The sequence below is a fragment of the Calonectris borealis genome, unplaced genomic scaffold (genome assembly GCF_964195595.1).
Source record: "Calonectris borealis unplaced genomic scaffold, bCalBor7.hap1.2 HAP1_SCAFFOLD_123, whole genome shotgun sequence".
NCBI classification, from domain to species: domain Eukaryota; kingdom Metazoa; phylum Chordata; class Aves; order Procellariiformes; family Procellariidae; genus Calonectris; species Calonectris borealis.
The window spans coordinates 98,319-115,849 of record NW_027441511.1 but is presented as its reverse complement, the minus strand read 5'-3'; the positions used below and the strand labels follow the sequence as shown (position 1 = coordinate 115,849).

At 38.6% G+C, this 17,531-nt stretch overlaps 1 protein-coding gene and 1 long non-coding RNA gene across 9 annotated transcripts in view; one reads left to right on the top strand and one right to left on the bottom strand.

Moving 5' to 3' along the window:
- Nucleotides 1-9,917, top strand: part of KIAA0232 (KIAA0232 ortholog) — a 72,191-nt gene extending 62,274 nt beyond the window's left edge. For 6 of the 8 annotated variants that reach the window (XM_075139161.1, XM_075139169.1, XM_075139162.1 and 3 more), the window contains 3 exons: nucleotides 4,130-4,211; nucleotides 6,293-6,390; nucleotides 7,277-9,917. In XM_075139161.1, the coding sequence (XP_074995262.1) occupies nucleotides 4,130-4,211; nucleotides 6,293-6,390; nucleotides 7,277-7,456 (360 nt within the window). In that variant the 3' untranslated portion in view covers nucleotides 7,457-9,917. The other 2 variants (XM_075139163.1, XM_075139164.1) reach the window with 2 other exon arrangements.
- A 225-nt stretch (nucleotides 9,918-10,142) lies between these two features.
- Nucleotides 10,143-17,505, bottom strand: LOC142076948 (uncharacterized). The gene is made up of 2 exons (XR_012671444.1): nucleotides 17,363-17,505; nucleotides 10,143-17,100 (listed from the first exon to the last, which is right to left on the bottom strand). It is a non-coding gene; the product is annotated as an uncharacterized LOC142076948 (long non-coding RNA).
- Between the last annotated feature and the right edge of the window lie 26 nt (nucleotides 17,506-17,531).

The window sequence follows — 17,531 nt, the reverse complement described above, 5'->3', positions numbered from 1 at the left end:
AGAATAAAACTATGTGTTATTTTCTGGTAAGAAGAAAGAATAAAGTAATTTCTTAATAAACTACTTGTATGAGCAATCAAGATCTTACCTAAAGAGAAATATTTTTTTATATATATAACAAAATATAAGTAAAATAAATATTTTGGGGTTTGTGTTTGGGTTTTTTTTTAAATTTATCAACATGAACTTCCCTTTTAATACATTTGTACACATAAGGAGAGGGGGAAGGAACCCCACCCTCCTGCCCCCTCCAGATTTCTCCTACCTTTTGTTCCTTGGCTTTTCCATCTGTGCATTTATCATTCAGGTAATAAAACCTCATATTGCAGATGTGACAGTACCAGGTTTATCATTTTATCATATGAATGGGTCTTTTTTCATGAATTCTGCTTTCATACTTCTAGACCTGGTCTTTCCCAACTTTGATAGTCACTGCTTCCTCACCTGCCTAAATGCCCCTGTCAAAGATATACCTGAAAGTTGGCTTGGCATCCTGTCATACAGAAACGATGGTTAAATTTTATCTAATGTCAGCAAACAAACAGTACCACTAAAATGTGCTGTTTGTCAGGCTGCCTACTAGTCACAGTTGAAGACCGTGGTGTTGGATACGTCCCTTGCTGTAGTGAGTATGGAACGGTTTGCACAAGCAAAACAGTAAAATGCTCCTCCTGGGCATTCGTTCTGGTAGGCCCAACTCCGCAGTCCGACGCGTGTTCACCAAAGCAGTTTGCCCTTTTCTCCAGATCAATATAATACGATACTCTGCTGCATTCTCTCAATGCAGCTTCATCAGCTAATGAATTACATATTGCTGTCCATAGCAGTCTTGCGAAGCAATACAATAAAACTCTATAGAACAGTAATCTTCCTTGGCTGCTTTATTTCAAATATGTGCGTGAGTGGAAGAGGTGAGGAAAAAATCTCATCAGCTGTAGGAAATGGCATTCATGGTGCAGGAAACAATCTTTCACTTCTCTGCTTGTTTTCCCTTTTTTTCAATTGTATCCTTAACAAGACACCGAATTGCTATTCCATCGTGATGCTGGAGATCAAATACGCTGTTTTAAATGGTCGTTATCCACTTAGGCTCACAAAATCTCTCCTTCATGTTAGCTACTTTACCCTAGCTAGATTAAAGAGTCTTTGAAGCAGCACTAGAATTTTTAGTTGAAAGAAACTAATACTTGCTTTTATTCCTTTAGAAAGTATTTGTACTGATGTTTGCAAGGAATGGTGGTTCTTTTGTATACCAGAACTTTCAGTTGAGATTTTGGATGAAAGACCTAAGTGGACAGCCCTGCTGTTGTATGAAGTTCTTAGAAAGGTTCATTTGAGAAGACAGACATAAAATGATGTTGGAAGGAACAGATGTGAGCCAGATGCCAATGAAAAACATATAAATGCTATTTAAAGTTTTGAAAACATTTTACTCTTTCAAACTTTTATACCAACAATAGCAAACATTAAAATGATTTTTTTTCTGCTGTTGGCTTAACTCTCAATAGAGAGGGAGACAGAAGCAGAATTGAAGTTTTAGTTTTTGCATGTAACTGCACAATTCTGACCCGAATCTACTGAAAATTCATAGACAATCGTGACAAATCTGCCAGGATTTGGGGGGAGGGGAATCTTTCATAACTATAACATTACTGTACTGTTTGCGCCAGTGAATGCTAAAGTCCTCAAGTGATTTTACATATCCTCAACCAGAAGCTCTAAGAGAAGCCTCAGTTACCATATGTCTAGCTGTAAAACAAGAAAGGAAACCCGTCAGTGTTCTCTCAGACCTGCAGCAAGACTGGGAGTGCAACAGCATTGCAGCTGGTTTTGCCATGTTGTCTTTGAGCTGTATTGAAGAATAAAGTAAAATAAATACGAATAGTTTCAGAGGGGAAAGACTTCCACTTGCAATTTCTAATACTAGTACAATTGAGAATAATAGCTGTTTAGATTGGTAGCTGGGAAATTTATTAAAACTTTCCGTAAAATACTGGAAGTGCACGTGAGTATGTGTGAGAGGAGGAGGTGGCATAAATGGAAAATGCAGTTTTAAAAGGGAAAGAAAAGGAAGGTAGAGTCATGGGACTATTCTGGAGTTGGTACTTCTTATTTGCTAATTAAGGGTACTTCTTTAATTTTCAGAAATTTTCATCATAACAGACTGTACAATTGTAGTAAACATCTAAGCAACTGTAGGAGAAAATGGTTTTCTTCAGTGAATGTATAAAATGGACATCAGCCCGTGTCCCCCGTCACCTCCCAAACAAAACCCCCAAATGGCATTAGTATGGATAGCGGGTCTTTACACCCGTTCTTTTGCTTTACACATCCGACCTTAATGCTGGTTTAGAAATAACACACGTCATTCCACGAGGGTCAGTGTGGGGGCAAGAGGGCCAGGTCTGAGCTCCGACTGAAGTCCTGCTGGGCTGCTTCTGCGTGCAGCCAAAAGATGTGTCTCTGGCTTTCTCGAACTCTTCTGGTATCGAGGCAGTGGTGGAAGGACATGGGAGCTGAGGCAGCCTGCAGCCAGCATCAGTCCAGTCACCGAGCCATCCTGAAGCAGATACGTAGGCTCTGATGGTAGCTTAGCCCAGGAAGCAAGACTGCTGTAGCTTGTTATACCCTGCCAGACTCAAGCTGGCTTCGCTGTCGTTCATCCAGTTTACCACCTGTGCAGATCTGAGTGCAGGTGTGACACCAGCAGCATGGAAAACTTTGAAGTTAATAAAGCATTGTGTCTGTGGAATTTAGATGCCTCTATCTGTAGTTAGCAGCAGAGTGAGGCCTCTGTGATTGAATTTATTTGTAAATGCACATATTTCTTATGAAGTCCTGCTTCAAATACTCGTGAGCTTTTTTTTTTTCTTTCTTTCCTTCTTTTTTTTTTAACTATGGTTTAACTTTCTAACAATTCCCTTTTCTGGAGTTGGGGTTTAAGCTTTGGGAGAGTGGTTCCAAGAGGACTGTTCCTCGGTGTTATGAGAGGAAACCAGCATGGATAATTTCAATATTCATTATAGCAGAATTTCGTGGGAGAAAAAGTTTAATCTGGCAGATGCTTCTGAATACAGCACTCTTGAGCTGCTTATTTGGTTTGAGAGGGACTTCTCTTTATTAAGCAATAAGCATTTGTAAGTTTAGGTTCTATAGGTTTGTAGTCCTACAAAAGAGGAACAAAAGGAGGCTCGTTAATTTTCCATGCTTAAATGTTCTCAGGTTTACAGAGGAGGAGGCTGGATAGAGACTCAGTGTTGATGCTCATTTGATAGTGTTTTTTAGTAGCTAGCTGCACTATAGTTTGTTTTTGAATCATTCTATCTAATATCTATAGGGGATGTTAAAAGCTGGCATCATCTTTTGAAGGTTAATGGGGTTACCACAGATGCAGTCATAAAACTAGGGACATGGCTGTTGTGAAAAGCCTTTGGTATTTTAGCCATGTCCATTAATTTTACAAGGAAAGGGCTCTGGTAAATTTAAATTAGTATTAAAATATGGGCGGGGGCGGGGGGGGAGTATTTAGGCATATTTAGTTAGTAGATTGAGATTATTTTTCGCATAAAGACAACTTATTAATCATCCTCATAACCAGTTTTTCCTCATCTTGACACATTCATTCTCTAGTTTAACTTTATGTTATCCCATTGATGGTAATGGTACTGCTAATTCACCCATCCAGACTTGAAACATTAAATTTTGCCACTTTTTGTTTGCTTTCTTTTCTGTTTTCTTTTACACTGAACTATTTGTCCTGTTGACTAATGTTTCATTATATTCTCATCTCTTGCATAGCTATCTGTTCTCTCTTGTTTTGTACTTAGATTATATACAGCGTAGGGCTGGAATTCGTCTTTTTGTTCTGGTTTGTACAACTCTGTATCAGCAAAGTATGAGCCCCTGTGTGGAGTTCATATTGAGTATAAGAGTTCAGATAACGGATGTTCTGTTGTAGTTTGACAGCCCTTTCCCATTAGTATTAGAAATTGAACAGTGTGACCTGTAAGACCTAGCAAATTGGTTGTAATACCAGAGTTTCCTCCTTTACATGTAAGTATATTATTTATGGCATAATGAAGTGTGATTATTGTCTAAACACTTTCCTATATTGAATACTAATCTGCAGAGAATGAGTGGCAGCCAGGAAAAGCAATGCTGGTGGGAAAAGGCGCTCTATTCTCCCCTTTTTCCTGCATCACAGTGTGAAGGTAAGAAGATATGCCTGTTTGAACTAACTTGCTGTTGCACCTGTGTTAGAATGAAATGCTCTTTCTTATGAATTTAAATTGTTGCAGATGAATTGGAACTACTATCTCTATTTAAAAAAAAACCAGTAAACTTCCACAATAAATTCTCTTGTCTGAGAGAGAACTGGGATGCTTCAGTTACATTTGTAATAGATCTCTAGCATGCTTCTAAACAGTTTTTAAATGAAAGTGCTTTTAAAATAGTCTTAACATTTATGCAAATTTACTAAATTCCAGAGCCTGTAATTAAATAAATAGAATATTAATCTCTGACTCTGAAAATACTTTATTACATTTTTGAATATGTTTCAACCTGAATAATACCTATTAGGTAGCTAATTTTATAAGAATGTGAAAACATTATAATTACCTTTTATGGGTTCACATAAATAACATGCCAGTTATTCAGTGAATGTGTGGAATTTCTCTCAAGCTGGGAAGGAGAGGGATTTGCCTCTTGGCCACTCCTTTCACAGTGACAATCTGGGAATTTTTCTGTGCCACACAGAGAGTAAGTCCAGTCTTGGTAGGCAGGCTGCTCGCAAGCGGAAGCAGGTGTGCTTCCAGCACTCTCTTGCCTCCCAGGAATTCGTAGCGTCTGACAGCTGCCCCAGCCCAGGCTTTCAGCGGACAGGCAAGAATCCAGACAGCTTTTTTTTGCCTGCATACCAATTTACCTTTTCTGGGGAGAAGGCAAGAAGCTAAATAAGAACATTCTGTGTATTGAATTGACAGGCTATCTGATGCTTTCTGTTGGTAGAGGCTCAGTGCAAGAAACTTTTGATCAGAGGTCTGGTTCCTTAATAATCTGGAAGTAGATTAGCCAGTAATTATTACTGAACTATTTTTGGAGTGCACCTTAAAGTGCAACCAACTGAACGGTGTTCTTGGTGCCTAAATGCCCTTACTTTGGTAAGGTTTAGGACAGTTTGGATTACTTTCAAGAACATCTTAACTGACTTCACTCCCAACTATAGAAATGTGTTTGCACAGTGAAAGAGAATAAATTGATGCCTGTAGGACTTTTGATTTGCCTCCTGGACTGGTCACAGAACCTCCCACATTAGAAAAAAAAAATCAGTATTTACAAAGTAGAGATATTTGGTGTCCTATTGTAAAGTTTTTTTTTCCCCACAGTGATAACTGCAGAGGTATTATTGTACTAGCAAATGTAGTGACTCGCGCTCTTGAGTATCTATTTTACAGAGTAATCCTTGAATTCCTGTGGGTGAATTGTGTCATCTTTTTGCTGACATCTGCTGGTGAACCTGCGTAACTGTCTCAGTGTTTCACCACTCTATTTCATCAGAGGAAGACAGAATATTCAGTATAAAATACTATGGAACGTGCGTGATACAGTGGCAGAATTTCTGTGAAGTAGAATAGTTCTAGGATTTCCTCTTTTAGACTAAGTTTAACAAAACTAGAGCTTTACCCTCAGAGCTAGTGTTACTCTTTCACAAATCTTTAGCTGTATCCAGTTTTCTGTGTGGGTATTTTTTATATTGATGCATGTGATCCATATATATCGATATGATATATGTTGATATTATACACGGAAGTTTACGCTGGTAAGTCGAAACCACAGCCATTCATGTCAACTTTTTTTTTCTGAGCTTCAGTCAGGATCAGGCTGCTCTTGCAGCCTGATGTTTTGTATGGGTATAGAAATAGGAATGATCTAAAACACGGTGCAGTATCAGAATTGAAAAATGTACTGAACCATTTATAATAAAAAAGTAATTCTTGCTCTTTGTACCTTACTATTTTAGATGTTTTCATTAACTAAGTAGCTTTTTTCTTTTATTATTTGGTTATCCAGGTAAGATTTGATGAAGCTTCCATAAGGTATTATGCTTCTCTCTTTAAGGATGTCAAACTGTAAAATTCCCCACAAGCACAGAACTTACATGGCTTAGAGAGTGAATTTCACAAATACTTCTCTAGGTGCTTTCATTTTGGCCAAACGTAAATAACAGTGTTCCTCAATTCTGTTTTTTCTTCTTTTTTCCTCTGAAACACCCCCACAAACACAATGTAAGAGTGTTATACAAATGCCAAGGGAGAGAATGGTGTAGGAGAATTTGCAGATGTAAAGGAAATATCCAATGATGATGAACATCTTTTAGATTTTAATATGGTAAGTGTGTCATTGGTTTGGGGGAGGAGGTTTATTGTTTATTTTATAAGGGTGTGCCACCATGTCTTTCCTTTCATCACAGTTTTCAGTCTGGCCTCAAATGAAATTCCTATGAAAACTTTCAAAAGCTTGTCTTTTCTTACTTTGTGTTTTAATCTCTTCTGCGTCTTGAGCGTTCTTCTGAAAACTCCTCAGTGTTGTACTTTGGGGAGTACAGCCCTTTGTACAAAGAGTTGTACTTGTAGTAGTTCAGCAAACTCAGTTTCCGTTGGGAACACTTGGCTTTTGCTTGTCGTGTGTGTTAAACGTGAGTCTTTTTTTCCTCAACTTCTAATTTCAGTAAGCATAGAGTGGGCTGATGTGCACTATGAAGGCAGAAGGGACCAGTAATTAAAGGCGTAAACATAATGTATGCTGAATTCTGTCCTGCTAACAAAAAAACCCCTGATTTTTTGCTGTAGGGAAAATCTTCGTGTACACGTGCACTTACTGATACACTTTTAAACTCTATAGTGATGATAGCACTTAAATGTATGCTGACGTGCTTGCTATAGCTTTACTGATTCAGCTGAAAATATATTGGTTTTGCTTGAAGTTCAATCAGATCTGTGCTGTGTTTCCTTGATATTTAATACTACCAAATTTTGGAGATAACTGTTTTGTGCAAATCCTAAAATGAAGGAATAGGAAAAAATAATAAAGGCCCCACCTTTTTTCCTGCTGTTCTGCAGTCCTTTCTACATAGTGGACTAAGTCAGGAAAGCGGAGGACTTGCCCTGCAATCGTGACCTCTCTCTTGAACAACTATTGTATAACCTGCCAGCTCAGAAAAAAGCAAGCATGTTTTTTATTGTTCCCCATCAACACTGTGAGTTTAAATCCTTAGGTTTCTTCTGTTTATGAAGCAAGATGTGCAGATGATATAAATGCTGAGGCAAAACCAAATGGCTTCAGGAAGAAGATCTACTCCAGTGATAGCTCCAGCTCTGAAGACACAGCTTCAGAAGGTGGCAGTGAATGGGCTGACCCGTGTGAGGAGGAGCTTTTTTCTCGAACTCAACTATAAAAACTGCAGAGTAGAACAGATGATTTAAAAGTAACATGAGATGGAAAACTATTCTTCTTGAGGGTCTGTAGCTCTAAAACAACAACTTGAGTTTCCTCTTCAGTTAATGGATTCAGATGTGTATTTATCTTTCTCTTCTTGCTTATTTTATAGATGAGGACACAGCTGTCCTGTTGAAGATTTTTTTTTCCCCAAAAAAACCCTGTTAAATTCTTGGCTATTTGAACTAGACTAGATTGTGTTGTCAAATCAAGAATGGATGTGCATGTGCTTGTCTTAGTAGTACCACTGCTTTTTTGCATCTTAATTGCAGTTATTTTCATTCGTAACTGTAGCCCTACCACTATTACTATCTTCTTGGCATCGCAGTGTCTACAACTACTTCTGCTATTCAGAGACTTCAGCTTTCTGCACATTAGGCTTTGTTCTTTAAGAACTGGGAGATAAATACTTAACACTGTAATCTATCAGTGCCTTTCTGAATGCAGGAGAAAAGCATGAATGACTTGTCCAGTCTTCATTCAGTAAATCTCGTAACTTTGAAGTAGGAACAACAGGGTTGTGCTTTAGAGACTTACAGAAACTGTGTTTTCTATCCTATGATTCCCCCCTCCCGCAAACCAACACTGAGGATACCATGGTTTGTATTTTTGCTAACTGGAGAAGCCAAGGATTTTTTGTAGGTATGGAGGCAATGTGGGGTTTTTTTCCTTTTTTTTCTTTTTTTTTTGTCCTTTTTAGCAACTTGCCAATGTGGGGCAGACGTTTAAAGAGTAACACCAAAAATAATAAACCACTGGGGTGATGTGTGGATTGTTGTGACTTTTGTAACGAGTAGTGAGAATGTTGTCTTGTTGCAGATGATGGCATTCATGTGACCTGCAAAAGCATCCTGTACTGAACTTGAGCCTCAATGACTGAAACTATCTAAAATGCTCAGAGTGTTCAATGTTTTAAATGCAAAGGGTCAGTGCTTCACTTGAAAGAAATCCTGTGGCTGCTGCAGTTAGCTGCTGTTGTGGCTGTAATTTAGTAAATCTCGTAGTTCATTTTGTGTTTCTGAGAGAATGTGTGGGGCAAGTTATGTGTGTGGTGGGTGGGGGTAGGGAAAGTGATGACTTACAACATACATGTGTGATTGCAGTAGTGATTGTTGCTTTATGTGACTTGCTTTTAAATTTTATTTTGTTAACTTAGAAAGTCAATACATTGTCAAGTTGCATCTGTACAAGACTATCAACTCCTTGTGCTTTTAACACATTATGCAAAATGTATAAGCCAGGAGGAGCAATATTTGCAAAACTAAACATTCTAAGTTTTTACCAACTCATAGTTTAAAGAACAACAACAACTAACTAGTCTATACAATAGCAGCATGTCTATAACATCAGGAAGTGCAGAAAGTCCCATACTGACTTGAAAAGCTTAACCATTAATTTTGACAGGCAATAAACCTCATGAGAACCATAGCTGTTTGAAATGTGAGCTGAACTGCCTTTGAAATATGTTCTGTGCTAGAAAGGTTTTCTGAGTAGCTGGGTTTTGTTGCCTTTATTCAATTGATAATGTAAGAATTGAAATACATGGTTGGAAAACCATGCCGTTCTTTGTGCAACGCTTCTGTTGGGATCCTTACTTAAAATTGGCTTGGTTTGTCCTGACCCAGGGACTTTCTTTTGGTCCTCCTCTTAGACTATGTTTTAGGGTTTGTATTCATACAGCAAATCTTTTGACACTTTACAGTTTCGTTTCTTAATTTATTTGCAGACTTTGGATAGATTTTTATATATTTTACTTTCTTCTGGAGCTTCCTTGAGAGGTTGTTTAGCACCTGCACTGAGAACTAGTTAACTGTAACATGAAAGTAAAAAAGAACTTTACACACAAATTCTTCAAATCACTACAGTGAAGAATGGAATAGAACTTCATTCGAAACAAGAAATGACCAAATGGACATATTTCAAACACAAACTTCAGCTCAGTTAATTTTGGCTGGAGCTGCTTCTTTGGTAAGAAAGGGCTCAAAACAACAAAGGTGTTGCTTATATTTACATTGTGGCATGTAATAATTCCAGCACCTTTGGGGAAAATAAAATCGTATGTTGAGCTTGGGCAATAACAAATTGTCTTTACTTGTTTTCATAGTTTAATGGCTAAAGCTCTAAAGCTTTCAGTGAGAGTTGAAGTGTGGTTTTAGTTTTTCTGTATGGATAGAAACACACACAACAACAACAACAACAAAAGCATTAAAGGTTGGCATACGCTGAACCGCACTGTGGTATGAAGCGCATTGCATATCCATAGCACTGAAGTATCAGTTTTCCATTCCTGGGCTGAAATTTGTTTCTACTTTTTGCTTCAAGTGGTTGTATTGTTCTGATTTCACGTACACCAGAGTAACTGATTTTGTTTTCTTGTGGAGTTACTTAACACCGAATAAAAATATAAAAGGACAATTGGATAGCGTGTGTGTGTGTTCATTTTCTTTGTCTAACGTATATAACTTGGATACAACACGGCAGTTAAGCATTAAACCTTTTGGAGAGAGAGCATGAGGTATGTAATTTGGGAGTCCTTTTCATTGCTGTAATTTTTTAATCTTTTTTATTGTTTTTCAATACAATGCAGGAAAATTAAATACACTACATATGTTCTTTAGAAAAAAAAGTCAAGCAAACATAAGAAGCTTAGTCCCCACTTCATTTATTTCTGTAGAAAATGTCATAATCTCATTCCAAAAATTAATTTCTAATGACAACTTCATGTTTAGAGAACACGAGACCGCTTTCAAAAAAAAAAAAAAGGAATTAAAACCCAAACAAACCCAGACCCTCTCTCACAAATCAAAGAACTTTTATATAGTACAAGATCTAAAATAGCAGACTTTATTTCTGCTTTCAACTTGTGCTCAGCCATCAAATGGTCAGTATCTCACTTCTACTTTTAGAAAAATTGCATCTGTGACAAGAATACTGCTAACCCCATGGCAGGACCTCTTTTTATAAAAAGGAGAAAAGACACACCCAGTTTTGAACAGCGCACATTCCATTTGGTGGAGACATGGACATGTTGCTGTAAGTTTACAGCCATAACGACTTGGGATTCTGTGTAGAATGATTGCAACTCCCCTGAATTGCAAGTGCAATGAAAACAACACATAAATACACACTTGGGAAATAATGGAAAATAATTGCTCTGTAACGTCATTGGGTCAATACTTGTGTTCATTAGTATCTAAGTATCAAAGTATCTAGCATGCTTTAAACTTTGTAGTTAAAACTTTCAAAGGCATACATTATTTTTAATTATTTCTTAAATACAGCAGGAGGAATATTTTCATTGTTTATAGAAGATGCTTGATAAAAGAATTAAATTTAATCAGCCAGGCCTTTCAATTGTTGTATCTGAATTATTAACTCCGCATATCTTAAAGAATTAGTTTCCAATGTAAACAATGCTTCTATCTTGCAAAAACGACTGCATAGTCCTTGGCAGCAATTGCATCTGTCAGTGGTAGGGCAGGCTTTAAATGCATGTCAAACTATGACTTCATGGGAGTGCTGTCCACAGTGAAAATACATGGAAACGTACTGCAGCTCCTGGAGAGCCAGTCTTCCCAGGATTCCTTGACAGTAACTCATTCTTTTCTTGCCAGGACCAGCGTATTTAAGTATTATCCCCAATGAATTTGTCATCTACCTTTCACACACAGCATCTCACATAATTTTCTTTTATGACCTGTGAAACTAGTAGCAACAAGGCTCCAGAGGTTTGGGACAGATGAATCTTAACTGATACATTTTAGCTTTCTACAGTAAGATCCCTTTTCCAGTGTTCAAGTTGCTCTTAAAATGTATTATAATACGCAAGTGCTTTTAAATTTTATGAGCTACCGCTATGCTCCAAAATTATGATAATGGGATTAAAAGAAAAAACAAAGCTGACAGAGCTGGCAGTGGGTCAGCATGCTGCTAAGAAAAAGTGACTGGGTGGCAAAACATTGGTTTCCCTGCCCTGTTTCATCGTTGTGTATAGCTTCACCTATACAGAATGCACCAAGGACAGAGACTGAGATGAGAGACTTCCATGTACGCTACCTTCTCTACCTGACAGCCTTCCTGTAGGGCAAGCGCTTCTGGAAGAACTGTATCTGTTACTGTAATGTATTTGCAACCGTAGAACCCAGTTAATCCAAGAACACGAGGTGCAAAAGCAGTAGTAAGTCTCTCTTTCCCGGCCACTACAAGGCAGGGTCACTCTTATTAACAACAGTAAGAGCTATACAATATTGCTACAATTGCTTTTCACATAAAGATTTCAGAAATTGTGAATGAAGAAGGCTTAACTGCCTGTCATTTCTGTGTAGACACTATTTTACTCACGACAAGAAACGGAGACAGATGTAACAACTCTCCTTGTATCACAGAATTGAGCAGTCTCAAATTCTTGAATTTCTTCTAAAATCAATCTAAACAATCAAGCTTGTTAAAATGTATAGGTGAGTATATTTTCATTCATTTCAGTGCTTTTCTTGTTCGTAGCCAAGGAAATGCTTGAGCAAATGGCACTAGAGTACAGCAGCAGTACTGAAAGCAATACATAAGCACTAGAATAGACTGCCTAAAAAAGGGACGCCATTTCCACCATTACAGATTTTTAGGAACAGATTAGACAAATGTGTCAGAAATAATGTAGGTATGTATACATACATCCTGCCTTGGGGAAAAACAAGGAACTAAGTGATCTCCTGATTTCTCTGAATCCTGTTTTCCATACATGAAGAGCTTATATCTAGAAGGGCTATTAAATTGATTCATAGTTTACAGAGAAAAAAGAACCATTAGATTGCCTATGGTACATTAAAACTTGTGCAGTTTTTCCTTTATTGATCCCAAACTTGTGTTTGAAAAAAGTACAACTTGTGCGTGGTTCAAGCCCATCGTCCAAAGAGTAATTTGCCTCATCATTTCCTACCTGCTATGGTGGGCCACCCTGATCCCTTCCAGATACAGGACGGAAATTGGTACTGAATTTTTCTTTTTTGCAGTTACTTTATTCATGCAATAATATTGGCATGCTTTTTGTTCCTAATACCCTTTCGGTAGGATTTTTCCCTTTTTCTCTTACTTTTTTTTTTTATATTTCATAGCTTCTAGTTTTTGTATTGATATTTGGCTTTTAATTGTCTTCACTTTGAGATGGGGTTTTAGCCCATAGTCTTTTGACTCTGGAACCCTTATCTGTTTGACAACAAAGCCTTCTTCAAAAAGTCTCAATTGTCATTCATGCTTTTAAAATATTTTTCTTCCATTTTTCCTATAATTTTATTCAATACAAAAATATTAAATTCTGTGAAGCACTGCAGATCCATAGAGATATATTTACTGGATCTGTTATTTGCCCAAATTGAATGTTACTTGGTTTCATTCATCATTACTAGTTCTAGACAACAACTAATTTTTAGTCCAGTACTACTTTTTTTTCCTAGCGAGTTCCAATAGAAAGTTACCACACATTGGGTGCAATGCCTTTTGGGTGCAATGCCTTTTGTGTTACAGAATCAATCTGTTTGCTTTTGGAAATGTAATTTAAATTGTGCTTGCTTAAGAGAATAAATCTGCTATAGCATCCCAACTTTTCATTATGCAGCTGTGCATAATAAAAACCTTGTTTCCTTCTCTGTTATGATTTAGCGATGAATTAAGATCCATAACAGAAGTACCATGGAGGCTTTGTTAGCAATTATTATGGGCATTTCAGATTCCACAGTTCTGAGATATTAATACAAGAAACAGTATTGTTAGTTTGTATAGTCTTACTCCTTCACACCTGATTACTCATTTTGTCTTTCCTAAACAGCTTGTAGACAGTGATAGAAACATTCCAGTCACACGCATCATGTTTCGGTAATATCAATTCAAACGTGCTGGGAAGTCTCGCACTATCTTCCCCTGCCTTTCCTGCTCTTCATTTTCTTGCTGTCTCATGGAGGGGAACTTTAAACCATGTAAGTCTGTTCTTACCCAGTGTAACAGAAAGGTTAACAGTAATGGTAGTTATAGACCTGGCTTCACTTCCCTCATCCTTTATCAGGTTTAAGTTCCTACAGGAGGAGGCAGCCTTTTGGGAGAATGAAATGGCATGTTCTCCAGCTGTTCCTGATTCATCCCACACCTATTAAAATGGTTTCGTGCACAGACGTTCCACTGCTAGTAGGAATGCCCGTGCAGAGGGTGGCTGTGCTGGAAACGGACGGCCATCAAACACAGATGTGCAAAAGACAGGCAAATATTAGTTTTGTGAGAACAAAATGAATTTGTCGTGAATTTGAAGTAGAAGAGCATAGTATTCTCCATTTGTCAAAAACATCACCATTTGCTTGTGAGGTATTGATATTTTTGAGCATCATCCTGCTCATTGCTACAAGTCAGTAGAAACCTGAATTTATTCCTTGTTCCCCTCTTCCCGTGCCATAAAACATGCATTAGTTACTTTACCATACATACAAGTAATTCTGTAAAGCAAGGAGGAAAAAGATCCATGTCCCACCTCTGTTCTAACACTTACCTTCAAGAGAGAACTTTTCTGTCTCTCAGCATGATGGACGGTAACAAAGATTATCCATCACTTGCTACACTTGGTACACTTGCACTCTTGTTTGTGTGAGCTAAAACTACCTTAAATGACAGTGATGGGAAATGGAGGAAGGAGCTGTTGTATCCTCACAATATGCAAATATTTGGTTAACTAGAGAAAAAAATATTATACTATCTTTTAGTTTATGATAGAGGATTACTGACCTCAAGGTGGATAAGGAGCTGCACAGGAGCAGCTAAGGATGAGAAGGAGCTGATTCAAATGAAACTCAGTTTGGCTGTCTCTGAAAGCTGCTTGCATCATACTTGGCTTTTGATGAATGAAAATTCAATCTAAATGTTCTCATCTAGTTCTTAGAAAAAATTAAATTAAAAATTGTATCAATTGCAAAATTGCTGAAGCTTCAAAACAGAACTGAGCCTAAGCAGAGGATGATTTCCCACATCTACAGGCGTAAGAAACATGAGGGAAGCTTGCGTTTCTGCTCCTTAACTCTACCTTGTTCTAAAGGACCAACGGAAGGACTATTACTTTGCATACATTTTTCATATGTAGTATATTTTGGAGAAACCAGTGAGACAGAACAGAGCACAAACCGTTCAAGCTTTTTTGCAGAGTAACCATAAAACTGGCGTATCAAATTCTGCTGGCATGAATATGAGTTTGTATGACAGGGCTGTTGAATTGAATGTTTTCAGAAAATTAAATTCTCTAGCACTGATCTATTATTAGACCATGTAGATGTTTTTTGCCTACTAGGTGAACATGAGTTGCCAATTTGAGGCTGCTCTATGTAGTGCTTCATTTCTACACAACAGCCACAGGCAAGACACTCTTGAACAAAACACCAGGATTTTGTCCCAGTAATTTTCACAAAATTAAGTATTTTACAGGTTTACCCAACCCTGAATCAATGGCAGAGCAGTGATAATAACCATGCTGAGTAAGCGCGACAACTAACTTCTTATCATGCTTTTGAGGATTTACTTACAACCCGTTTGTTAAAACAGGAAAACTTGATTTCTCAGCATGCCCTTCTGGATGAACTTGAAATTTTGCACAGCTGAAAAACAAAGGCGCTAAAGGTCCCCTTTGCACTTAGTTATGCATTTATACTTCCCGTACCTGCTAGTACCTGTTCTGTTTCTTTTCAATAATTAGGACATGCCACGCTTCCATGAGAGCTAATGGTGTGACGCTGTATTTAGTCACGTCAGCCCTTCAGCTCTTACCAATACAGAGGAACAATAATACACAATATTTGCAGACAGAAACTACATTATCTCAGATGGAGGCGGCTTTAACAGAACTGATGCTAACTGCTAATGCAAAAGTCAACTTTTGCTAATGGCTCCCAACAACCAGAAATGCTATTTACCCTTTTCCATGAGTTATACAGTCATTCACATGCAATAAAGAGTATTTTTTTATATTGATGAAGCTGTGATTTTCCGCCAACATTTTGAGGCTGACCCTGGTATTTTTACGCTGCCTAGCACATTGGGACTCTGGCTGTTCTGTGTTTCTTCAGTGCAAAGAACAGGAAGAATTTTGTTGTGAGTGGTTATCAAAAAACGTACTGGCTGAATAGCAACCCATCTGTGGGTTGGAAATGGAAAATTTCCACTAAAATAGATCACTTAGAATGGCATCTCAAAGGTATTATGATTGTTAGGCAAAATTCCATCCTTAAGTAAGTGCTGACTCAAAAAGTGTTTAAGCACGTAACTCCTTGTGTGATTTGAAACTTTTAGCTGTATTCTGCACTCTGCTACGGCTGAAAGATTTCCTGCAGCACATTCTTCTAATAGTTTCTTCAGCCACAATAATATTACGAAGATAGGAGTATCATTATTTCCTTTGGAGACACTCTGTAGACTTACAGAATTCATGACTCTGTATTTCCATTCTGTTATTTACCCTAGGAACCTAACAACTTTGACCCAAGTTTGATGATACCATGATGACAATACACTCTTCTGGTTGTTCCAACAGAAGAATTAATTCCCACTCTCAAAACCAGAAGGAAGATGTTAATACTGAAAAAGGAGTTAGTGACAGCATATGGTCCAGAATAGTAGGTCTCTTGCATACAAACAAGTTTATAGTGCTTCAAAGCTGTTTTGCTTTTATTTACCTTCTTTCAATAGTAATATGCAAGCTGTCTTGCAGAGGTAGCAGTGATTTTCAAAGAAAGATATGGAGAAATTAGTGCCAATCTTAATTACATTGATATTCGTCTTAGAAAACCAGCAGAATAAGCACTGAAATCTATCAGTCTCTGACCCAGTCACAGAAAGTTATTGCCGAAGTATAATTTTTGGTTCATGGTAGGTTTTCAGTGCCTACTTCTCATCTTGATAATGACCTAATTCTCATCTTGATAGCATAGAACAGGTGTCAATGGGGTCATGGTGGCAAGTACTTCCATGTAAGTTTACCTCAGCCTCTCGCAATTTATTCAGGTGAAACTTGCCCACATCAAAGCTTGAACAATCATGGCTTTGCTCTTCTTGATATTGAACTAATTACATTAACACAAGTTCAGATATTTCTGCATTTGCTGCACTCACACTTCCAGCTTCAGGGTAGACTTAAGAGGACTTAAGAGGTGTGAGGTGATGAGAGGCTGGTACTTACATCCTCAGTTAAGATGGGGGACAACTTTATCTTACTACCATTCTAGAGACATGATCACTGAGTCTAAGTTCAAAACGCATGTGACCTTTGTGGAAAAAGGCAAAAATGAGTTTCAAAGATGGTAAGGAACCATGAGAGCTCTGCTCCTGCAAGGTACTGAGTGCTCCCAACTCCTTTCATTTCAGTGTAGAGCTGGAGAGAAGGGATGTGCAAGATACGTTGACTATGCAAACGCCAAAAGGGAGCACTTTGAGATGGAAGGTAAAGATAAGAGAATTGAAAGATAAATCGAACATGCTAGAATAGCAATTACCATCCCAGAGCCTCTGCTTTCGGCATTACAGGTCAGTTCCACAGAGCTATGGATACACCTTCGCTTGATGCCCCAGACCTTCCGCAGTCCGAACCTGCAAAACCCACCAAATTTTGTTTTCGTCTTAAATGCAGCCATGAACATAAAGGCAGTCCCGCCGCAGACCTGCTTCCCCCGGAGGCCGCCAGCGCGCAGGCCCGGCCGCCCCGGCACAGTTCGGCCCCTCGCGCTGCCGCGGGCGGTAACGCAGGACGGGCTGCAACCGCCCGGTAACGAGAGCGGCTCCCCTCCAGCGCGCGGCGCGGAACTCCTCTGAACAAGCGCCCTCAGTTAAAGCCCACCGTTCTTCAACGCACCCCATTCCCCAGGGCCGCCCCACCGCCTCCGCCGCGGCTGAGCCGGGCGCGCACAACTCGCCCTCGCCGCTGCCCGCCACCGCCGTGCTGAGGCGATTCAAAATGGCGGCCAGCGCGCAGTGCCGGCGCCCAGCGGCCGCCTCCCCGCCCCCCACCGCGCAGGCGTTTC